Genomic DNA, 24423 nt, shown 5'->3' with positions numbered 1-24423 from the left:
AAAGGTACAAGTAGGATCTTTTATCCACAAGTGGACTATTCCATCAGAATTTTAAAAAATTCCACTTTGTTATTGGTCTTTACAGAACTTATTTCTGTCCCTTATCTAATATGTTTGACAACATTTTCTAAATCACTCAATGATCTTCAAGTCTGTACCTTTCTTATTTGGTAGTATAATTCACTAATCAGTTTTCACGCCTTTGATAACCTTTTCCATCTGCTACTTTCTCCATAATGTATGTTACATACGCTGTTAAAAATAGAATATACTTCTTAAACACCTTTCAATATGCAAATTTTTTATTTGTCTTCCACAGAGACTTCACTGGAATGTTAATGAATCTGACTAAAATTGTGAGTGGGTCACCTGTCTTGTGTGTTTTGGAACACCATAAATCCATGATGGTCTGGTATGATTTTGTTTAGTTTGTTATAGAATGTCTATTTCACCTTTTTATTTGCGATTTATTCAGCAAAGCTTACTGTAGAGACCTTGCTAATCTGTTTATAACAAGGTCCATTTAATAGGGTAAACATTTTGTTGTCATAATCGTTCTTGGTTGTAACAACAAAGGCACGCCTTTGTCAGACGACAAAATGACAATGTTTAGGTCTGTTAGTAATGGGGTGGGGAAAATTTAAGCCTTAGATTGTTAGGCTTGACCTTATATTGTTTGATTTTGAAAAAGGTTTGTTTTATTTTCAGTTTTAATTATGCAGCTTTATTGTTTTTCGATGTTTTACGCAGAAGCTTCTTATAATGAAAATTTTGCTATCAAGAAATAGGGCGTAATTATAGCCATAGCATGATGATAATGAAGATAGTCCAAAAACATAAGTGGACATCAAACATTGTCCATATAAAGTGCGATTAACCATCAATGTTAGCTGTGTCTGAACCTCAGAGCTAGGATAATGATTATAAACAAACATACATGTACACACAATAAGGAATTATAATTTATGATGCACACATTAATATATATTTAAAAACGGATAGAATCTTACACCTATCAAGAAACAAGGTATCTAATAACTTTGTATTTCCATTTAATTTCCCAGAATGTGAGCAATAGGCAGTTCATTTTTCACTTCATGATATACCCAGAGAGTAATTAGTATTCTGAGAACATTTACTAAGTTCTGTTTTAACGTTAGGATGTAATTCTTTAGTGATTAACAAAACTGTAAATTTAAAACTGAACAACGCCCTTTCATATTTGATATATAAGTTAGTGTCTGTCTGTTGTCGAAATTTGGTCATTGAAAAGCTAGGAGGATCAGGTGCTTTTGACCTAGTGTTCCTACGAAGGTTTGTTTTGAATTTTGCAGTATAATTTTGCAGACCTGATTTAGCAGTATAAGACAAGATTGACACACACACGAACTCACACAGACAAAGATAAAAGACAGTACTGTGATATGAACCTCCACTCCACACGCATGAACTCTCAAAAGTAAATACAGAACAAAGAACTCTGGATACTATTTCTTAACGTTAGAAGTTATTTATCAGCGTTTTAAGTTTCACCAAAACCAAGTTGGCACTAGACCAAATACCACATTAATTTAAACCTTTTAATATGATGCTTTCAACCCCATGATGTTGTCATTACACTATTTGCGTTTAGTGTGGCCTTACATTTGATTGTGTATGTGATTGTTTGTCCAACACCAATTTTACTTACGTTACTGATGGACGTTCATTGTGGCTGTAAGTGAGTATATATATGTGTTTTTTGTTTTTCTGCTGTTAAAGCATAATATCTACGGAATGAGAAATAGTCAGAACGACCACGCTCTAGGTTCATATCAAGGTCAGTTGGTGGTTTCCCAATGTAAGACATACCACTTTAGGCATTTAATGGTGCCTCTATATTTTGGCGTAATTTAAATATCAAGTGTAAAAGATATTACTAAAGACAACACGTAGTCCTTATCATATTTGAGTTAAAACATATAACGACCAAAATATTACACATATAAAGTATTTCACAAAAGAAGTATAATCTGAATTATGTAATAACTTGTCCATCTAGAAACTTCTGAATTACAGGTTTATCAGTTTTATAAGTGCATCATTGAAGCAAGGAAATAAATGTAGAATAATTCTAAGGTTTTTAACTTTAAAGAATAACAATAATTTTGTGCACTTTATTAAATATATTGTTAATACATTCTTCGACTGATCTTACAATCTGTAGTGTTTCCACCACCCAGTAACTCGTCAGTTATACCCAGGAAACAAGATTAAGAGATCTTACGTTTTACTTGTATTTTAATTTAAGACAGTAACAAGAGAAGAGTCGTATTGCTTCCATAACTCAAGGTTTCTTACCATATTTCTCAACTAAGACTTCACTTACTGGTACTGTATGAACAGTTGAAACGGCATAAACTGAAAACTTAGTGTTAAAAACTTCAGTCTACGATAATTTGACTGAATTAGAAGAGCATAAACGTAACTTCAGTCGGATAATTTTTAAAATTGGTAAAGACACTTGTAGTATTTGTTTGTTTGGAATTAAGCACAAAACTATACAATGGGCTATCTGTACTTTGCCCACCACGGATATTGAAACGGTGTTTTTAGCAGTATGAGTTCGTAGACATATCGTTGTGCTACTGGGGGGCACGCTTGTAGTAAAGGAGAAACACGTTTATGATGATAAAATGAAAAAAATAAAGGTCTAGACAAGATCATTTGAAGTTACCAACCACTAGACCCATTTTAATTAGTGAGAAGGCGATTAACAAATATTTATTGAACCTTAAATAATATAATTGTATAAATTGTCAATTATACAAGTTCTTAAGAAGTACCTGTGTCAGAACTCTTACTGGTGTGCGGATTCCCAACAGTATACATAGAGACTGTCCCTTACGTTCCATTTCATCAGTATCTGATAGTATACATAGAGACTGTCCCTTACGTTCCATTTCATCAGTATCTGATAGCTTCAGCAGTAATTTAGGTAATTTTTGGTAGAACTTTCCCTTCCCACAGTTGTAATAACTAAATTTTCTAGAATATTATGCTGGTTAAACCTTCTAGAATTTAGTATCATAAGTAGAATGGACAGAACATGAAAACTATGCAGTGAATTGAGTGAAGTTTTAGGTGCATTATATCTATTGCATAGATGTATTGAAAAACTTTAAAATAAAAAGTAGATACCACTGCTTGCTTTGCAAGCTCTAATGTTAATCCGTGTTTATCAAAGTGCCTCGTGACATTGTTTTGCAATGTTCACAATGTTAGAAGACGATCGAAGATATCGTTAACAGCAAGGGTACTCAACTTATGAAATAGGACACTTCAATTTTTTTTACAATACTGTATTTGGGTTACTGTCCAATGTAAATATATTAACTAGTTTTCAATATCAAAGTAGAAACTACGATCAATTTGGGCCGTCTGATTGCGTATGTTTTGGTTCATTTCTTTACCACAACAATAGAAGATAATCATTGAAGTATGTTCGTATCCCCAACAATAGAACAATAATAGAAGATAATCCCAGCAATATGTTCGTACCCCCAACAATAGAAGATAATCCTTGCAATATTTTCGTACCGCCATCCCTCTTCGCTAAATTGTGTTAATCATTATTGACTACAGGTGTGAATAACTTTTATTTGAAAATTAACTTTATTCTGTTGAAGAATATAGTTTATTTACATTTTTAAATGTCTTGGTTTCTGAAGTATTTAGAAATAGTACATCGAGTCTGACTTATTTAATATTTGGGCTTCAACATAGTACAGTAAGGTAAAATAAAAAGAATATTTAAGTTTCAGCCACAACCTTTTTATAACTTGTTAATGAATTGAGTAAAATACCTAAACCACGTTCAGAATCACTGTGCAATGATTTTATGATTTTTGTCCTGGTACTTTTACTAAAGTTAAAAGAATACGGAATAGACATTTGTATCCGAACTACTTTGTTGTGCAATTTAGATATTATTTTTTTATACGAAGATTTGCTTAAAACATTTCGTATAGATACACAATAAAATCCATAATTCAAACTACTGATTCCTAAACGTTTTTAGTCTGAGGCTCCCTTGATGTCAATGAAGAAGTTTGAGGTCCCCCGACTTATAACTTTAACATGGTGATTGAAACACAGTGCCATATTAAACACAGTAAAATATCCTTTTGACATACTGTATAATTTAATTAATTCAACATTTTTATTGAATTATTATTTATTTATAATGAAAATTAATTCAATTTTGTAGTTTTCGTCACTTTCATGGCGGCCTCCCAAAACAAAACAAAAACTTTACCTCCCAGGAGTCCTCGGCTTTCACTTTAGGAAACACTGATCTACAGCAAGCTCTGAGAAACGTGATTTTTTTTCTATTTATACTTTGTGTATGCAAAATATTTTGTCGTCTGGAACAGCACTTTTATATATATATATTAAAAAATAATCGTTTTTCTTTCATAAAATGATTAGTAAACATTTTAACAGTGCAGTGAATTTCAAAGTGAAAAAGAAATTCATATTTCAGAGGCTGTATATTTGAGCTAATGAACTATTCGTGTATTGCAATATGTGACTACAGCTTGGGTATTAGTAATTTGATCAATATGGTTGCAGTCAATCCTTTACAAACTTGTAAGTAAATCATCTTCTGTGTATGTGAATTGATAGTTTCCTATTCTTAGACTCCATTACGTGCTTGGATAAGTAAAATTTAACACCTATTCTATCCTATGTGATAGTTTTGTAAATCCAGTTAAGAAAACTTAATTGTACGTGCAAATACACAAAATATGTTTGTTCATACGCATGTGAAAACATATACGTAATTCGACGACCTTTAATAAAGTGTACATTTACATATATGTTTGTTTAATTGAATTAAATAAACTAAGGTGTACAAATACTTCTGAATAATTGTACTAACTATTAAAAAGATGTACAAATACAAGTGTATTGTTATACGTTCTGAATTTCATACTTACACAGTTTCGTATTATCCATTCCAGACGTCGTAGACTTTGCGTTATGCATTTTGAATCTCTTTAACAGTTTCATTATCTTCTAGAGGTAAGCCTAGAGAGCGAAACGTGCTTAAATAAAATCCACATGCTTTCAATTACACATTTAAGTAGAGTTTCGTCTAATTGAAGATTAGAAATTACATCAAATACGTGACCCGGTGTAATATTTTCGATAATGTATTCCAAACTTATATACAGTGACCGTTGCTTTCAAATGTGCCTATTTTAAGTTTTTTAGGTGTATGCGGATTAACGTAATCTCGTCTATGGCACATAGAAGTACGTTATAAACACAAAACTCTTAGCGCTACAACATCTATTTATGTATCTCAGAACGGTTGTTATGGGTATTAACACTTTTATTAATAAGCAGAGAACAATCTGAAGGTTAACCTGAAGATGATCTAGGATAAGTAGTAACTTATACCACTGTCTCTACAGAATCACGGATAATAGACTATATCGACTTTTTTTACACCAAACAGCTTGCAGGTCAAATAATTTGATGATTACAGGACATCAATTAAGGTATGTAAACAGAAGTGTGAATGTTGAAATTAATACAACTAATTGCTACTGGAATCCCTATAAGGCAGCATAAATTACAAACTGGATAATTTCATGAAATATTTAGGTGAGGGTTTTGTGATATATTAGCCCTATTGGTAGTGAACGGTATAAAAAGAAGTAAATAATTTGAGGATTAAAGGTAAGAAAGTAAAAGTTCATTTGATCAGGAGTACAACAAAAACAATATTTTCAAAAACTTTATTTCTCTGCTGATAATCAATGACTGTGTCATTGTTTAATACATCACTAATGTTTAATTAGTTAGGTGGACCTTTAGTAATTCGAATACATCTTAAGAAGGACAACAAACTGTGATGTAAAAATAATAAACAAAACAACTGAACAAACGCCATATGTATACTTCAATTATATAACAGATTTGAAAAGGAAAAGTCTGAAATAAAATCGACAAAAATAATGTAATAGCACACTTTCAGGCCCGACATAGACAGGTGGGTTAAGTAAGGCGTTCGACTCATAATCTGAGGTCGCGGGTTCGAATCCCGGTCGCACCAAAAGTGCTCGTCCTTTCAGCCGTGGGGGCGTTATAATGTGGCAGTCAATTCCACTATTCGTTTGTAAAAGAGTAGTCCAGGAGTTGGCGGTGGGTGGTGATGACTAGTTGCCTTCCCTCTAGTCTTACACTACTAAATTAGGGACGGCTAGCGCAGATAGCCCACGTGTAGCATTACGCGAAATTCAAACAAACAAAGCACACTTTTGTGGAGTTACTGTTAAAATGAGTTTTACCGAATATTATTATTTTTTTAAATGAACCGCTATATACTTGTAAGACCCGTAGATGCTTTTTTTTTAATTTAGAAAATTCTCTTGTAAAATGTTTATTTGAAGCTTATAATATTGATAGTGTTTTATAATATTTAGAGCAGTTAAGGAAATAGAATGATTAGAATAATAGTTTACTATAAGCAGTAATGGGATATTTAACAACTTAATATTGATTTAGATTTTAAGCCTGGAACTACACTTATGTTTATTTTTAGTTATTAATGATAGAATTAAAATCATTTAGATTAATTTTTATGTTTTACGAATTTTAGGTCTAAATTTCTTTCTAAGACTTTTTTCAAGTTGAGTTTTTGTGTGGTTTACAATCACAGCCGAAATAAAACTTCAGATGAGGTCGTATTTTTATTATTTCACTATTTTTTAACTATTTTATTATGCTATTCAGATTAATATCACGACTGAAGCATTTAACGGATGCTAATTCCAGTTAAATATCATAGACAACAACTCACCAATATACGAGTATCGTTTCTTGTTGAGAAATAATAATCGAATGTATAACGTTGTTGTGTGCACAATACGTATTTTAAAGTTTATGAGCTGAAAACAGTCAGTTTGTTCGGTTTTACAACACACAGAGCGCTTTGCATGGTTCGAGTTTGATAACTGTTCGAAGCAAAGCTTCGAGGGTGGCTCCGCCCACAGAGCGCGCGTGAAGTTGCTGCAGTTGTGAAAACACACCGCTGTCGTAAATATACGAGACTCCGGGTGACGAAGAACACATTTCAGTAAAGTTATAGTAAACTCAAATAAAAGACAAATTGTGTCTTCCTTCTTGTCACTTGCACTCAGTCTTTGGTCAATACAGCTACAGGGAGACCAACCACATATCCACGTGAGTATAGCTAGTCCATAACGATAATCAAAGTTCCAGCTAGGTGAACCCATGATTGAAACTCCGACGTCGTTTAGTCTTTGCGTTTGATTTCAATTTAAGATTTAGTTCAAATATAATAACTTAATTTAATACATTAGTAATAATAAACAAGGAATGCATGGAAAAGAAGTGTCATATTTCTGAAAGTTTGTGCTAGGTGATCATTGAAACTGTATACAGGCATTTTCGGAATACTGAGATTAGATTTAGGATATATAAAAAAGTTTAATATTTTAAGAACATGAAGCAGTGATGCTGTTCAAGTTCTTCTAATTGGATTTAATGAAAAGTTACTATAATAGGTGTAGATGCAATGATAGTTTTATTGATAACTAATCGAAGTGGATATAGAATAAGTTTAATTAATCCTGAAAGAACAAAGGAACATTCAAATATAATGTAAAAATATTCACGTACAACAACCAAACTTTAGTGTTAACACCTGATCCGATCGTTGCGTTTGTTGTATTTCAAGGTGATTTGCATAGCTTCGCATATGTATTGTAAATTATTTTTCTGTTCAGATTAACACACGCTACTCTGTCTTTTGTTTTCTTGATTAACAAAGCTCTGTTCGTTTACTTTTAGTTTGGCTTCAGGTATAATATTGTAACAATATTGCTTACATATTACAGAAAAATATACATGTATTTAATCACAAAACTTTACCATAAAGATTAGATTAGTTTCAAGCTTAGCTCTCACATAATTCGCTACTAACAAAAGATGTTTGTCTGCTCAAGTAAACTTAAAACTCTGAGTGTCTATATTTGGCACGTCTCTATCAGATGCAAAGAAAAACAAAAAGACGATGTAATAATTGGCACGTGTATCATGTGACCAGAAGGTTAAATAGGTATTTTGAGTATTTGTTTTGTTGAGTATGTTGTAGACAACCTGGTTTGAAACCACATAGATCTTTTATTGAATATAAAAAACTACCTTTCGTCAAAGTTTTGTTAATTTTTGTCATTGACGTAATTATTTGTTTTTACATTTCTTTAGAAAATAGATTGTTAATCTTTATGATGACAGTTGAGTTTAAAACAGATAAACAAAACTATATTTTGAGTTAGGGATAAAATTTAAAAACATTTTTAAATTATGTAGTCATTTCCTTTTATTTATTTTTTTCAATGGCGCTTCATGAACTTTAGCTCTAACCAAAATACATCACCAAATGGCACAGGAAGAAACCAGTGGGGATTCCTTTGCATCAACTTTCCTTTCATCTAGATCTCCAGGTTGTAAGTCGATGTTTAGCAGACTGTCACACCATGCTCGTCCAAAAACACTAAAAGTGATGGTACTAGGCCTAGCAGGAGTGGGGAAGTCAGGTAAGCCTAGTCATGCTTCCTGAACGAGAAGATAGACTGACCAATGAACGAGTTTTCGTTTTTATCACTGAGCGCTCACGCCAACATGCAGGTTAATTGATCAGACAGCTCTTATAACTTTTAGGTTATGGAATGTATTCTCTGTTTTTTCTATGTGTTAAATATAGAACTTAGCTAACTGTACTGCCCCCACCGAAGGAATTGAAATCCGAATTCTAGCATTGTAGGTCTTCAAACTTATAGCACTGCATTACCAAGTGATATTTAAGAGACGAAGATAATTTTATCGTAAATTTACAATATTAAATAGGCATTTTACTATACACATGTTATATTTCATTTTACGAACGTTCAGAAAATCTCCCATTTGCAGCCGACAGAATGATAATCCTAAATTAAATTTTAATATTTTGGAAAATTTTCTTCTAAAAAAAATTAAACAAAACCACTAAAATATTTAAGGAAAACAGTAGTTAATAACTGATAGAGCTCGATTATTTCTTCAATCAATATAATGTTTTGTAGCATTTTCTTGTATTAATCCTTTAAAAACTGCTATATAAATTATATAATATACAAATTATGATATCACAGGTATGGTACGATTTATAAAGGTCTGAAAAATTCGATGTACTAAAAAGGCATGCAATTAATACTGGTATTTTTAACTGAACAAGGATTTTTATGCAACACATTTGATAAACATTCAGGACAGAGACCCCTATGATCAGAATAGCCATTTCTAAATTAGAATTTCTGACTATACAGGAAGTAAGCAGGCAGCAGTACTGGTTTACTGTTAATTGAAACTGGAATTGATTGTCTCATTTATAACACCCTCACAGCTGAAAGTAAGAAAATGTTCTGTGGCTCTATATATCTTCAACTCGGTTCACTAGCCACTAGGTCATATTTATCCAACGGTATTCAATTATTACATCATATATTCAATTATAACGTCGTAATTTCTTTTTATACCTCACAAAATACCGTTACTTTTATCCCAGTCATAAGAATTATTCTTACAATTACATTTTACCAATTGCTACCATGGGCGAATCTAGTCGTTGCATGATGGTAGTTACTTTTGTTTATTGTAGATGCTTCAAAGTTTCGCAAGGTTAACTTGTTCTAGAAAATTCTATAAAGATCAGTATAAAAATGTTAAGGTTATAAAAGTTGTTCAGTGTGCTAACGCATGTAATATTATATAATAATTCTAATATGTAAATAAACAAAACATGTTTTATTATTATTTGCTTTACCTATAAATGCCTTCATACAATTAAACTGAAATCAGACTATCGTCCAAACGATGTGATTAATATTAATAAATTAAACAAGTATTATAGCGGATTGACTGGACTTCAGATATCTCGAAAACATGGTGAGGTGTTGATAATAATTTTATTCGATGGGAAGTTCATTGTAATTTATAATTAAAACAGACTCTTAATTTTATGTTAATTTACTTTAATTGTTTGTTTGTAATTTCGCATTTTGCGCAAAGCTACTCAAGGGCTATCTGTGCAAACCGTCCCTAATTTATCAGTGTAAGAGTAGAGAGGGAAGGCAGCTAGTCATCACCACCCACCAACAACTCTTGGGCTACTATTTTATTAACGAATAGTTGGACTGATTGTCACATTATAACTCCCCCACGGCTGAAAGGGCAAGTATGTTTGGTGCGACGGGGATTCAAACCCGCGACCCTCAGATTACGAGTCGAAAGCCTTAACCCACCTGGCCATGCCGGGCCATTTACTTTAATATATTTTTTGCTCGAGAAATAATTCATATAAATTACAGTCGGAGTTTTTATATAACAAGGTAATTAAAAGATAATTAAGAATAAGAATAAGAAATTAATGAATTTGATAACCTATGGTTTTTATGTTTTTTTCGCCACGTCTAAAATTTTGAGCAAATCGCCAGTGATTCTCTGTTTTTTTCCAAAACAACTTCCATTCTGAGATGAAAATGAATGAAGATTTAAAGCGTAAGGCATATTTCAAAGTGTATTGTGATTTAACAAATATATATAAATACGAAATTCCCCTTGATGGATCAGTGGAGAGGCTGGGGATTCCATGTAATGTATTGAAGTTTATAGAGAGTATTCTATCTAGTTAGGCTCTGCATGGCCAGAGGATTCAGGCACTCAACTCGTAATCCGAAGGTCGCAAGTTCGAATCCCTGTCACACCTAACATGTTCGCCCTTTCAGCCGTGGGGGCGTTATAATATGACGGTCAATCCCACTATTCGTTAATAAGAGAGTAGCCCAAGAGTTGGCGGTGGGTGATGATTACTAGCTGCTTTCCCTCTAGTGTTAGACTGCTAAATTACGGTCGGCTAGCGCAGATAGTACTTGTGTAGGTTTACGCGAAATTTAAAAAACAAACAAACAATATAATCTCGTCTCCTTTCCGACTGGATTTTAGATATATGCGGTGGTTAGGGCTAAAATACTCGTTGTGTAGTTTTGCGTTTAGTAACAACATGAACAAAATATCTACGAAATTCTTTCTAAAGTAATATTTCGTTATTTCTGCGAAAATAAACTAAATTCAAGTCAGTTAATAATAATCAAGTTTAATATAAAAATCGTTGGATACGTCTGGAAGTTAAATAGTCTTTAGTTCTTCTATATAACTGTCAAAGCATCATATAAACTGATTTAGTACACATTTCTTGTATTATAATAACTTTTCAGTTTGTTAATATCGTGTTCCATGCTGTTTAGAATTCTGACATGTGTAGGTGAAGACATTTGGCTGGAGATTATTTGTTTGTTTATTTAACCATTTTATTTCGTAACGCTACACAAGGGCTATTGCCCCGCTGAGTTTTCCATAGGCTTGAACTGACAAGCGAAGAAGGCGAGCAGCTAGTCAGTAAAACCTGGACTACTCTTATATGATCAAATAGTGAGTTTGTTCGTTACTAGTTAAGTGCGCTCAGGGTCTTATATTGCGGAGGATGTTTTCCTTTTAAAACGAATTAGGAACCAAGGAATCACGGGTTCATAGCCTTTGCATGCTAACCATTCAGGTTTCAGAATAAAAGTGCCTGGAAATATGTATCGACAATGTACACCCAAAACTAGATTATAACCCAGATCGTGAAGTGTGACAGGAATATTGAAAAACACCATGGCTAACGATACAACTGTATCGTTAAGGTGCAGCGTAAAGTAATTATATTGTTCTATAAACCCGAATTTAGTATGACAGCTGTAGAAACAGGAAGCACGTAACACACATGTATATACAGTATACAGTTAACACTGAGAAAACACACAGAGAATGCTAAATACAATCTGTTGTTGATTATATCATCGCATTGGAAAAATATTTTTATTGCATGTGTAATGACAGAATAAAAGCTAAAAAACAACAATCAAAACAAAACGATGTATGTATATATATATATACAAGTAACAGCGTTGTGTTTTTTGTTATTAAAAAGAAATCCTAACATTTAGTTACATAGAGAAGAGATGAGGTGATTGGAAAAACTAATTTCCGGAAACTAAGTATTTGAGGAATTTCAAATTAATTTCCTGATATGAGAATATAAAGTTAAGCGTCACATTAAGCAATTCTAACCCTAACCAATGGATTACTTCCTGAGGAGAATAGTCTTCCTAAATGTAAAATCATTTAATGTATAGGAAAGATCGAACAACTTATCTATCATTGCAAAATGCACAGGAATTTGTTGATGAAATTCTATTGATGTTTCTTCATTAACTTAAGCAAACTGCAGAAAATTACTTACGTGTTTGTCTCCTGGTAATTTTTTTTTTTAAATTTAAACCTACAAACGATCGAGTTCTTGAGGCTTATCAGTTGGAAACTGTTGACTTGTAATAGCCTTATATAATCTTGTCTCCTTTTCCACTGGGTCTTAGATTTACGTTAAAATAAATAAATAAATTTTTCTTGGGTGAGGTACAATGAGTGTCTTATGAAAGACTGATAAAGACTTTTATTGAACATAACATTTAAATCGTTCGAGTGAAATAAGCTTTTCAGATACGCACGTTAATACTTCGCCTTTGAACTATAGTATCAATTCGAGGTTTGAAATGAATAATCTGATTTTTGCGCATTCTGTTTCTTGGTATATTTGAAGTGAGAAGGGGAGATGATTTGAAGTTAAAGTTACCGGGGACTCAACGCAATCCCCCGCTGGAACAGAATGCTTACGAATTTACAACGCTAAAATCAATGGTTCGATTCCTTTCGGTGGACACAGCAGATAGCCCAGTGTGGTTTTCCTATAAGAAAACACACGTTCAATAGAGTAAGTTGTCTTTATTTGTTGACCAACTACAACCTCTTTGCATAACAACTTTTTGATTCAAAACAAGATTGGTGATATGCAGAAAGAATTACCCAGTAGTTATTGGAGTAGTTTCAAGGATACAGCTTAAGATTTTAAATTGTTTCAACAGCTAGCATTAGTGGTATCATTCTCTGATGAGGCTTTTTACTGTTTAAGAAATTGTTTCCACTACCACGTGTGTCGTTCACTGGCGAATGTTTTTTTTTTCTTTTTATTGTTATAGTGTTAGTTTTCAATGCCGGTAATTTCTTTGCTTCCTTTTGTTTCGGCCCGGAATGGCCAAGCGTGTTAAGGCGTGCGACTCGTAATCTGAGGGTCACGGGTTCGCGTCCCCATCGCACCAAACATGCTCGCCCTTTCAGCCGTGGGGGCGTTATAATGTGACGGTCAATCCCACTATTCGTTGGTAAAAGAGTAGCCCAAGAATTGGTGGGTGGTGGTGAATAGCTGCTTTGCCTCTAGTCTTACACTGCTAAATTAGGGACGGCTAGCACAGATAGCTCTCGAGTAGCTTTGTGCGAAATTCAAAAAAACAAAACAAATTCCTTTTATTTCAGCAATCATTTTAACAACTATTAACATCATTATCCAGAAGTTTCTATTCTTTTAACTTTCATTTTAACAAATGATGATTTCATTTTTTGATCATTTATGATTATGCTTTCAGTAACCACTTTCAAAACGTATAGTATGAATCTCTAGTGGCTAGCAAAAAAAAACAATTTCTTAACTTATTTGTACCATGCTCCATAGCCAAATATTGCGAAACATAAAACAAAATAAATACTTTTCCTTATTTATTTACAGAGAAATGATTAAGAGATCACCAAGCAAAACGCCCTCTAGTGGCATAACGGTATGTCTGCAGACTTACAAGGCTCGAATTCGGGCTTCGATACCCGTGTTGGGCAGAGCACAGATAGCCCTTTGCGCAGCTTTGTGCTTAAATACAAACAAACCAACCAATAGGGTTTTGGTTTATTAATTACTTTATGTTTCTACAAGGGTGCGTACAGTTCAATAATGGTTCGAAGGACGTACAGCAAAACAGCTATATTATTGATAATTAATTCTTGTTTCTAATAAAGTATTATCTTAAACCTTAAAAAGATATACATCTTTGCAGAATACGCACTTAAACGAAAAGGACCAAAAAGGTTTACTGAGATTTAACAGTACTTTATATGAATGATGTTACAGGTTCTACGTTAATCTTCGAGCCCATATTATATCAGGCTAATGAACGTGGCTACTCACAACACTATAATATCCGTTGTAACAAGACTTTCGAAATATATGGCGAGGCCAAACTTGTTAAAAATTTTACACTATCCCATTTAAGTGGACATCAGACTCCAAAGCCATGTACAAGCAGAGCAATGACATAAAAAACCTATTCAAGCTGCATCGGCGTACTTGGCAGTTTTGTGGTCGAATGAGAATTTGACCATCTTTATTAGTAAAATAGCCGTTTGGCTTGTGACCTTTCTCCAGTTTGAATTCTCTTTTTAATTTTTTCGGCACAAAGAGACATTTCCAGCTTAATCGTAACAGTTGTTTGTTTCTTTTTGTAGGGAGGGGGTGAAATGATTAAATATTTTTTGTTTGAAACAATAGTTTTCTCTTTATGGATGGGAATATTATTCCGGAATGATTGAGAAATTATTTCAGTGCCTAATGCTGTTCTAACGTTCTGTTTTCGCTATTTTTTAACGTCTTTAGACACTATATCGTTTAATGATCTCGTTATGCGAATGTCCTTTTTCAGAATGATTTTTTTATATATCCAGCCATGATATAATCATTAGGAAATTGTAAATAAAATGGTTGAGAAGTTTCTTTGAATCATTAACATATATAAGTGCAAAACATGTCGATCTCAGTGTCACGGTTCTCTCTTGCGGCGACACGACAATTCATTAGCATATGCAAGTTGTTATTATAAAATGTCATTAACCCCATTAGTATTATTAATCAATTCTTCTTTATGTATGTTTAGTAGTGACTTAAATCTGAAAGAAAGAAATGTTTGGCAGAAACAATATAAAAAAGGTATTGTGTTTTTAAGTCTTCTTCTGATATTTTTGGTAGTTTTTTTCCATCTGTATGTGTACATATTTATAGGGCCCGGCATGGCCAAGTGGGTTAAGGCGTTCGACTCATAATCTAAGGGTCGCGGGTTCGAATCCCAGTCGCACTAAACATGCTCCCCCTTTCAGCCGTGAGGGCGTTATAAAGTTACGGTCAATCCCACTATTCGCTGGTAAAAGAGTAGCCCAAGAGTTGGCGGTGGGTGGTGATGACTAGCTGCCTTTCCTCTAGCCCTACATTGCTAAATTAGGGACGGCTAGCACAGATATCCCTCGAGTAGCTTTGTGCGAAATTCGCAAAAATACAAACACACACATATTTATAGTATGGTATGAAATAAGCATTTTTTGGCAAAATTTACATGCGTTACTTTTATTTAAACACGTTTATCAATTAACATAACATTTGTTTTAAAATATTTTAGTGAATGTTTTTTCCTTAAACACCCAAAAGTAAACTATTTTTTTAGCATCAAAAAGGAGTGTATGTGTGTGTTTTTCTTTTAGCAAAGCCACATCAGGCTATCTGCTGTGTCTACCGAGAGGAATACAACCCTGATTTTAGGATTGTAAATCTATAGACTTACCACTGTACCAGTGGGGGATCTTCAAAAAGGGACGAATCATTTCCCATATTCCTCATAAGTTTTCCACATAAGTCCTCAAGTAATTTTTCCATCTTTTTATTGGTTAGCTTACTCGTAAGGGTTTTCATGAGTCTTGTAAATTGTATATTTTTTACAGTTTTCGAGTGCGAGTGTTTACTTTGATAACGCAAGGAATTCTCCTTCTGCTAATTCAATGTATATGATTTACAACATAGCTCTACGTGACCAGTGTTCTTATGAAATTTAGGCTTCACTTGTTTTTATCCTACAGAGAGAGCGAATGGTGTCTTCAGGAGAAGAGATAGGAAAAGGTCATAAAAATGTTTTGAAAATGCCGATATATCTTGAAAGACTAAAGGAATCTTAAGCTGGAAAACATTGCGTTAATAACATATCTTCCAAGTAATATTAATATTAATTAATTCCTTCTAATTTTAGTATTACTTGCAGCAAAAAATACTTGTGAGAGAACTATATTCTGTTAACAAAAGCTTCTTTCGCTAGCTATAAAGTATTGAACAGATGTTTAGTGTAGTTTTACTAAAAAAATTGTAATAAAAGCATTTTCACTGCAGCTGTCAATTGTGGCGGGATGGGGGACAGGAGGGGCAAATTACCTTCCTAAAGAATGTTAGAAGAGCTTATAAAGAAAGTACCACTTCTATTATTTTCACAACAAGCAGGCCCAGCATGGCCAGGTGGGTTAAGGCGTTCGACTCGTAATCCGCGGGTCGCGGGCTCAAATCCCTGTCGTACGAAACATGCTTGCCCTTTCAGCCGTCGGGGCGTTATAATATGACGATCAATCACACTATTCGTTGGTAAAAGAGTAGCCCAAGAGGTAGCGGTGGGTGGTGATGACTAGCTACCTTCCCTCTAGTCCTACACTGCAAAATTAGGGACGGCTAACGCAGATAGCCCTCGTGTAGCTTTGCGTAAAATTAAAACAAACCAAACCAAACCAAACCAAACTTTACAATGGTGTCCGGCAAATATATGGGTTTCGAGCAGAGTTGGGTCGTTATTAGAACTTAAGCAGCACTTAAGATATATTTAATCACTACGTTACAAACTGTCATACAGCATTCTAGTGAAAACAATAATTACAAGCAGGCTAGAAAACATGGTTGATATATTGTGCTCAAGGGTGTGTAATATCAAACATTTATTTTGAATGTAAAATCATCATGTTTCGTAAAGTAAAGCGCTATCAAAGGACATTCTTGTATTACAATATCAAGTTGTTATTGTTTGTTGTTTATTATTAGACACAAAACTATACCAAGGGTTACCTGTACAATATGAAGTTTTATTTATGAAAGCTGTAACTGATTGCATTGTCTTTGGAGCGTTAATTACTATATCTAAAAACTTCAACACGCTTCGTGTTTTTTTCTTCGACTATGATGGATCCTAACTTGCCAGGAGGCACGTTATACTAAAAATAGGAGTTGAATCATTTTCCAAAGATATACGTTACTTATTTAAACTCAATTGCATTCGGGGAGGTTAGATCCTCGTTATTATGTTGAAAAGATGAAGAGAAATATGTGATCAAATTCATGTCTAGAGTGTTTTTCTTGAATGCTGATTTAGGCGGTGGCTAGTAGCAGATAGTGTCTGAAAAGACTTTTCCATCTGCTGTGCCACGCATGGCGAATATCACACTACATTTAGCATTAACCTAAACATACAACAATACAATGGTCCTCATTTACCAATATCTCTGGAGATCCTGGCATATACAAGCGTGAAAAGGAGGAAGGAACAGTGGATTCTAAGAATTGTTGAGTTCAGACAGAGTACCATTGAAATATGAAAATTTGCCCTTACAATGTATATACACACTTAACTCCATGTGTTAGAAGTTTGAATTCTCAAGAATATTATGGAACGATGCTATACTCTGTGAAGTAAGATAATAGTGCTATCAAGTTGATAATCAGGCACGTGTTATATTGCAGAAGATCTGAGACGATATATAAATATAGAATTGGTTTCATGGTTATTAAAAATCGCCAATCACATGTCAGCTTCAAAGTTGTTTTAGAACGTGTTACCCAGCTGATGACTAAAACCAATAAACACTAACAGATCTAGTTTATTCGAGTGCATTTAGTCAACAACCAGTAATACTGATGATGATATAGGGAAGGTATATAAAGATATCAACCAATTACTGAGAAAAGATAAAGTCCACTATAATATCCTGATGAGAGTGGGAGAGTTCAATGCGTGGACTGGAACAGGAGAAAAAATGAGGCCAGCCTCAGTGGCTACAGGTATGCTTACAGAAATGTCAGAGGTAAGTTACTGATAAACTCTGCAAAATATAACAGGGCAGTATGAAGATCATGAACACCTTATTCAAAAAGCAGACCCACAGGAATAAAGATGGATTGGCCTCAGGAAAAAGATGTTACTCTTCTGAAGAAGTACAATAAAAAATAAAACAGATCTCACTATGTATTAATACACAGTTTGAAAGAGATAAATCGATGAAGAAGAGCCTATTATGTTTTGATATCAATAAGCTGAAAGAGAGAGAAAAATTTGGCTACAAAACAGATTTCGAGGCACTATGCAAGATGGTGGAAGTGAAATAAAAACTTAAAAGTGTGCAAAACAATAAAAAGGAATATGAAGAATGATATTAAATACTAAAATATGAGACAACTTGAAGAATCAGTTGTAAAATTTGAAAGCTACAAGCAAGTCAAGCAGAATCAAGTTCGTGAAAGACTAAATATGTTGATTTTGAAGGAAGGTAGATCGGTAATTAATGATTAATACCATTTAATGAAAATGGTTTAGAGAAGAGCTATATAGGAGTACAGTGACACAGATTGCACTAACACAGAGACTACTTTCAGAAAGAAACAACCTTAAATAAAACCTCATTTTATTAGCACTGCTCAACTTTGTCGCACAAGAACAGTGATAAGTGTGAACCCAAGAATTAGACGCCATTTAGCTATCACCTTAGCAGTATTCTACAAGGTGTTTTCAAGAATGATAATGGATATACTGTAATCTAAACTGAGCTCTTATCAACCATGTGAAAAGGATAGATTGACTACATATAGGTGTTCTACTGTTGAGAAGGCACAAGAATGCCAACGGCATCTGTGAACCATGAGAATGCATTCGAGTTAGTGACGTTGAACCAATTCTAATGCCCTTAGAACAGCCATATATATTAACATTCAAAGAGATATCTAAAACAATGTAAGATCCACTGTCAAATTTCATAAAAGCCAGCGACAAAATAAAGGTTGGAAGAGAAGTCAGACAAGGGGATAATGTATTTCCAAAGCTCTTCACCTTATGTATGAGGGATACTATCTTCTGTAACATAAACTGGGAGGATAAGGATATCAATGAAAATAAGCTGAAAATTTCAAGGTTTGCAGGCAATATAATTTTGTTTCCAGAAATCTTACTGGGTTTGCAAGACATGTTTTGTGACCTGGATGATGGCAGTATAAACCTATTGGTGTGAACCTGGACAAAACAAAAGCAATGTTTAACCAAGAAGGTTATTGCTGTTGACGACACAGTCGTTGAGTAGACTGACAAGTACAACCACCCAGACCTATTAACTACATATTCACTATTATTTCTGTTATTTTACATATCCAGGTATTTTTAGCAAGGTTTGTTTTTTTTGAGGAGATTGATTAAAGCAGTATACAAGTTAATTGCTGTTTGGAAACTCTCAGGATTACATAAGATTACAGAGGACTATTTTTTTTTATCCATAACATCACTATTCTACGGAATTAGGCGATCATCTTATGGACCAGTGTGCCTATATAAGATCAAATATATTTTTTGCTTGCTAAAATAATAACTTGTTTGTTTGTTATTAGTTTTTTGATAACAAAAGAAATCCAAAGAGCCAAAGAGAGAATTTCATCTAAGTTTGATAATCTATATAGACAAAGAAAAGTAATCTAAAATGATTATTCCTGTGAATTTTGTTGCACTACTGTTCCTTTACTCATAATTTAATATAAAGTTATTTTGGTGCGGAGTTGAAAGGTTTTAATTTGTTTCTAAATGCTTCATCTAATATTATGTTCATATTATGTGCATAAAACAGAACATTTTATAATTAAATTTGTGAGAAAATCTGATGCGACAGCAAAACACTCATACAAGATTTGGAATCATCAGCTCCAAATCGTATTATTCCAGGTAAATCCATAGAAATAACATATTTAAAAAGTTTATGCTCTTGTTATTAGCCTACCATTCCATGGCTTGTTATCATTATAAGTGATGAGCTGTTTTTTGAACCACCTTAAGGAATCAATAAGTATTTTTGTGGATGTCTACAAATCTAGTTACTTAGTTGTTTTTGAAAAAAAAATTGCTTTTATTTTATAACCATTCACAAGGTCACTTCCAAAGGTTCCATTTTCACTTGGGTCTTTTAGAAGTACTATATAGATTGACTCATTTAGTTCATCTCTAGCCCTGGAATTGCTAATTGATAGTTTAAATCCTGTTCTTTTTCATCTTCGCAGGAAACTATCTTTGGTTATTTAGTTGTAATAAAACCTTGGTTATGTTAACATCAGGAAGTTAATTTGGCTGACATTGAAGTCAACCAGATTAACCTCCTGTGCGAGTCTCTGTCCATTCCAAACATTTATTCAGGGAGCAGCTTAGGTCGAATTAACAAAAGAATAACAAGGTTTTTACAGCTTAAACTTATTATAGAATTCTGGTTGTCGAGTTTGTGCAGGGCTCGGAGGGATAAAGTTACTTTAGAAAACTTTGTATCAGGTGTTTTAATGTGTTGTATACGTCAGCTCTTGAGGTATTCGCGATGATTTTGGATTGTCTCTTTGACTTATGAATATATCTTACTAAAAGCGAGCAATATTACAAAAAAAGCTAAATTTTTGTCTTCTGTAATTATTTCTTAAAGCTAATAATAAATAATTGGCGAAATGTTAATGCTAAAAGTAGCAAATGTGAAATGTAGTAATTGGATCAATTATTAACAGTAAAATAACTCACAGATACCCCAAAGTATTTACCAACTATTATATGACACATGGCAACGTTAATATATTGTTTCAAATTTATCCTATTATAATCCAACATTTTAAATAATAATACGCTACCATAACGTTTTTAAAATGTGTATTAACAGTTTATTTTTCACGATTAAGAATTTTCGATAAACAACATTATAGATTTAATACCACATTACCCAAAATTAATAAACATTTAGGGGTAACTCCTATCATAAATAACAATAATAATAAGTTAAATTTTTAACAGCAAGATCAACTTCTTTTTTTCACAAGAAAGTAAATCTTAATTTAAATTGAAGTTTGTTTGTTTTGGAATTTCGCACAAAGCTACTCGAGGGCTATCTGTGCTAGCCGTCCCTAATTTAGCAGTGTAAGACTAGAGGGAAGGCAGCTAGTAATCACCACCCACCGCCAACTCTTGGGCTACTCTTTTACCAACGAATAGTGGGATTGACCGTCACATTATAACGCCCTCACGGCTGGGAGGGCGAGCATGTTTGGTGCGACGCGGGCGCGAACCCACGACCCTTGGATTATGAGTCGCACGCCTTACGCCAGGCCGACTCGTATAGTACACATGTACTAAACACAAACATATTTTAACATTCATTCAATCTTATACAAAATGTAATCGTTTCCCTACTAGTTAGATTTATGAAACATTTAATAATTTATTCTTAATGCAGACGTTATATTTATAAGTTTAAATATAATAGTGGAGAACAAAATAATTTAAGATTACAAAATATTTAACAACAAATATGAAATAGTCCAAAAAATGTAAGCATAATAATATTATATGAACATTATATAAAAGTACTAGAAACTGAGTTTCAATACCCGTGGTAGGCAAACCACATAAAAAAAGTTATGCATAAAAATATAGCCTTATATAAAAGTGTCAAACTGCTACACTTAAAATGTAGCCTATATACAAATATTAAAAACTGTTGCATTAAGCATGTAGTCATATACAGATGTGTCAAAAACTGTTCCAAAAATATAGCCATTTATTTTATAAGGTGTAAGTTATCTCAAGTACACTAATACCTCCCTTCTCTTAGAGGCTCAGCGATAAGTTTTTGGCTCATAACGCTGAAAATCAGGTTTCGATACTCGTGGTGGGCACAGCAAAGATAGCGTGTCAAGTAGCATTGCGCTTAACAACAAACAAAACCAAATACTTTATTTATGCCTTCACGCGCGAACCGTGTGCCAAGGAGGGACACAGGAACGTACTGTTTAGCTATGGAATACACTGTGTTTCAGTTCAGTTAACGAACTGACGCACACTTTAATCGTATAATAATATGACTGAGCGAACCTTAACTTTACGTTTTTTTTAATTTAGTTTATTTGTTTGTCAATTTCGCGCAAAGCTACTCGAGGGCTATCTGCGCTAGCCGTCCCTAATTTAGCAGTGTAAGACTCGAGGGAAGGCAGCTAGTCATCACCACTGACCGCCAACTCTTGAACTATACTTTTAGCAACGAATAGTGAGATTGACCGTGACATTATAACATCCCCACGGCTGAAAGGTTGAGCATGTTTAGTGCGATGGGGACTCGAACCCCCGACTCTCAGATTACGAATCGAACGCCTTAACCCACTTGGCCATGCCGCGCCTTTTAATATGGAGCAAAATATTTTTTTTTATACGTTCAAAAATATAAATTTCAGCTAGGCAGCTTAGGTTCATTACACTTTCATAAAGGTAGATAATAATTATGGGATGGTTGTAATGTTAACTTGAACTTTGTATTTATATTTATAATTATTTTTTGTTAGCGTTTAAGGATCAAATACTTTTCAAAATCTGGCTGCCGAGATAAGTAGTAGAGAACTTATTCTTGATTACCATTAATTTAATTTTTTTCTACATCTGGATTTTTATTTCTGCATAATTTTCTTTTAATAAGCACAGTTTATTTTTCTCACGTTTCACTTTGTAGCTTAGTTCTCTAATTATGCCTCTTTTATGTACGATGATTTTCGGTTTTGGCCTGGTTGTTTGAAAGTTGTTTTAAATCTTTAAGAACTGTTATGTAATATTTATAAGCATTATATATCAATAAATATTGCATCCATTTGTGTGTATGTGTGAAATAATAAAGGTAAGGTATTATAATAAGAACATTTTTTTCGCATGATTTTAATTATGAGCTTCTAAAACAGTCAAACCACAAATGATGTCTTGTTGTGGCAAACTATTTTTTCTAGTAATTGTCTTTTCAATAGTCTCAGGTTTGGTATGTAGATTTACCTAGAAATTAAGATCATGTATAGTATAGAATATAGCAATAAAACAACAAGAACAGTTAGAACTTGTACATATATATATATATATGACATTAAGCTCTTTCAGAAAACTATAGATCAATTTGTGCGAAACAAATTTTGACATTTAACATCTCGAACTAAATTGTTTTCTGATTAAATGATGCAACAAATAAAGTCTGAAATAACCTGTCTAGTTTTGGTTACTAAATCGAATACTTAAAAACACGGGTTTTAATTAAAACTATTGGAATCTGTTTCGTTTGCATGAAAACTGTTTTTTTCCCAATACTTTCTCCCGTTGGGTCAGAGGTGAGTTTAGGGACTTACAACGTTAAAATCCCGGTTTCGATTTCCCGTGGACATAGTAGAGAGCCCAGTATAGTTTTGCTATAAAACAAACAAACGTAATCCGATGTTATTCGCCTCAATTTTTAATAAAGTAGATTCTATCTTGTAGAGACTGGGAAATATTTATCAAAATGTCATAGTGTTAATGATATGTGTCATCAAACTATTTGACTTAGTGGTTAAACCACACGAGATGCTCACTATCGTAGAAAGTAATCATTCCTAATTAAACACTTGCTAATGTTTTGCTGGTAAACGTCTTTGGTTTGGAGCCAGGAAATGTGATTTGTTGTCCAGGTTCACTTCTTAAACATTAGTTGTTTGTCTGTATTCCAATTAAGTAAATCGAAGGAACTGTATATACACACAACGAAACCCTACTACGGATTTCCTGGATGAGCCTTAATTTGCTGGGAATTACTTTTTACGCTAGAAAAATGGTAATGAACTGACCAATTATACACCTATATATATATATCTTTATAACTATGCCCGTTCTATGCTAGTTTATATAACTGACAGAACAATTAAGTATGTTATTCTAATTGCATTTAGAAGCACACAGTTTCACCATTTGAATAACAATGCCAAGTAAACACACGTCAGTGGAGTTTCATAAAAGCAATCAAACTATCAAATACTTCTTGGCGCAATTTCAGAAATAATCATATAAGTGGTATATGAGTTACTTAGTTATGAACAGTTAAGTTTTATGTATTGCGCATCTGATGATCGCATCTTCTAATGGGCTTGAAAACTCCAGTTTCTCTTGGTTTGTTGTGTAGCAAAATTAAATAAGAATTAGAACGACTTCACAACATGAAAGTTTTTTTTTTTTTTGAAGCAATCAGGCTTCGTTCTCATTGAGTTTTACCCTTAAAACCTTTCATCATGGAGGCTTCAAAATGCGCTCATTTAAAAAAATAAATTTCCTATTTGACTACACTTTGCACAACACTTCAAGGACATCTTTTAGCATGTTGCAAGAACAAAGGTGTTTACTTGATAGAGAAAGAATTAAGTGTTAACGAGCATATTGTTATTTCACACATAATAAAATAGTGACCGTCACACCATAC

At 33.4% G+C, this 24423-nt stretch overlaps 1 protein-coding gene across 7 annotated transcripts in view; it reads left to right on the top strand.

Annotated features, from left to right (window-relative positions):
• The first annotated feature begins 1582 nt into the window (after positions 1-1582).
• The window catches only part of LOC143232616 (ras-related and estrogen-regulated growth inhibitor-like), a 35219-nt gene continuing 12378 nt past the window's right edge, over positions 1583-24423 (top strand). The window contains exons 1-2 of one of the 7 annotated variants that reach the window (XM_076468246.1): positions 1583-1716; positions 8436-8615. In XM_076468246.1, the coding sequence (XP_076324361.1) occupies positions 1698-1716; positions 8436-8615 (199 nt within the window). In that variant the 5' untranslated portion in view covers positions 1583-1697. Of the gene's footprint in view, positions 1721-7018; positions 7237-8435; positions 8707-14613; positions 15020-24423 lie in introns of those variants that run through there. The other 6 variants (XM_076468242.1, XM_076468245.1, XM_076468243.1 and 3 more) reach the window with 6 other exon arrangements.

The sequence above is a fragment of the Tachypleus tridentatus genome, chromosome 11, assembly GCF_004210375.1.
Source record: "Tachypleus tridentatus isolate NWPU-2018 chromosome 11, ASM421037v1, whole genome shotgun sequence".
Classification (NCBI taxonomy): Eukaryota; Metazoa; Arthropoda; class Merostomata; order Xiphosura; family Limulidae; genus Tachypleus; species Tachypleus tridentatus.
Note: the sequence above shows the minus strand (reverse complement) of the source record. Positions and strands in the feature narration are given on the sequence as shown.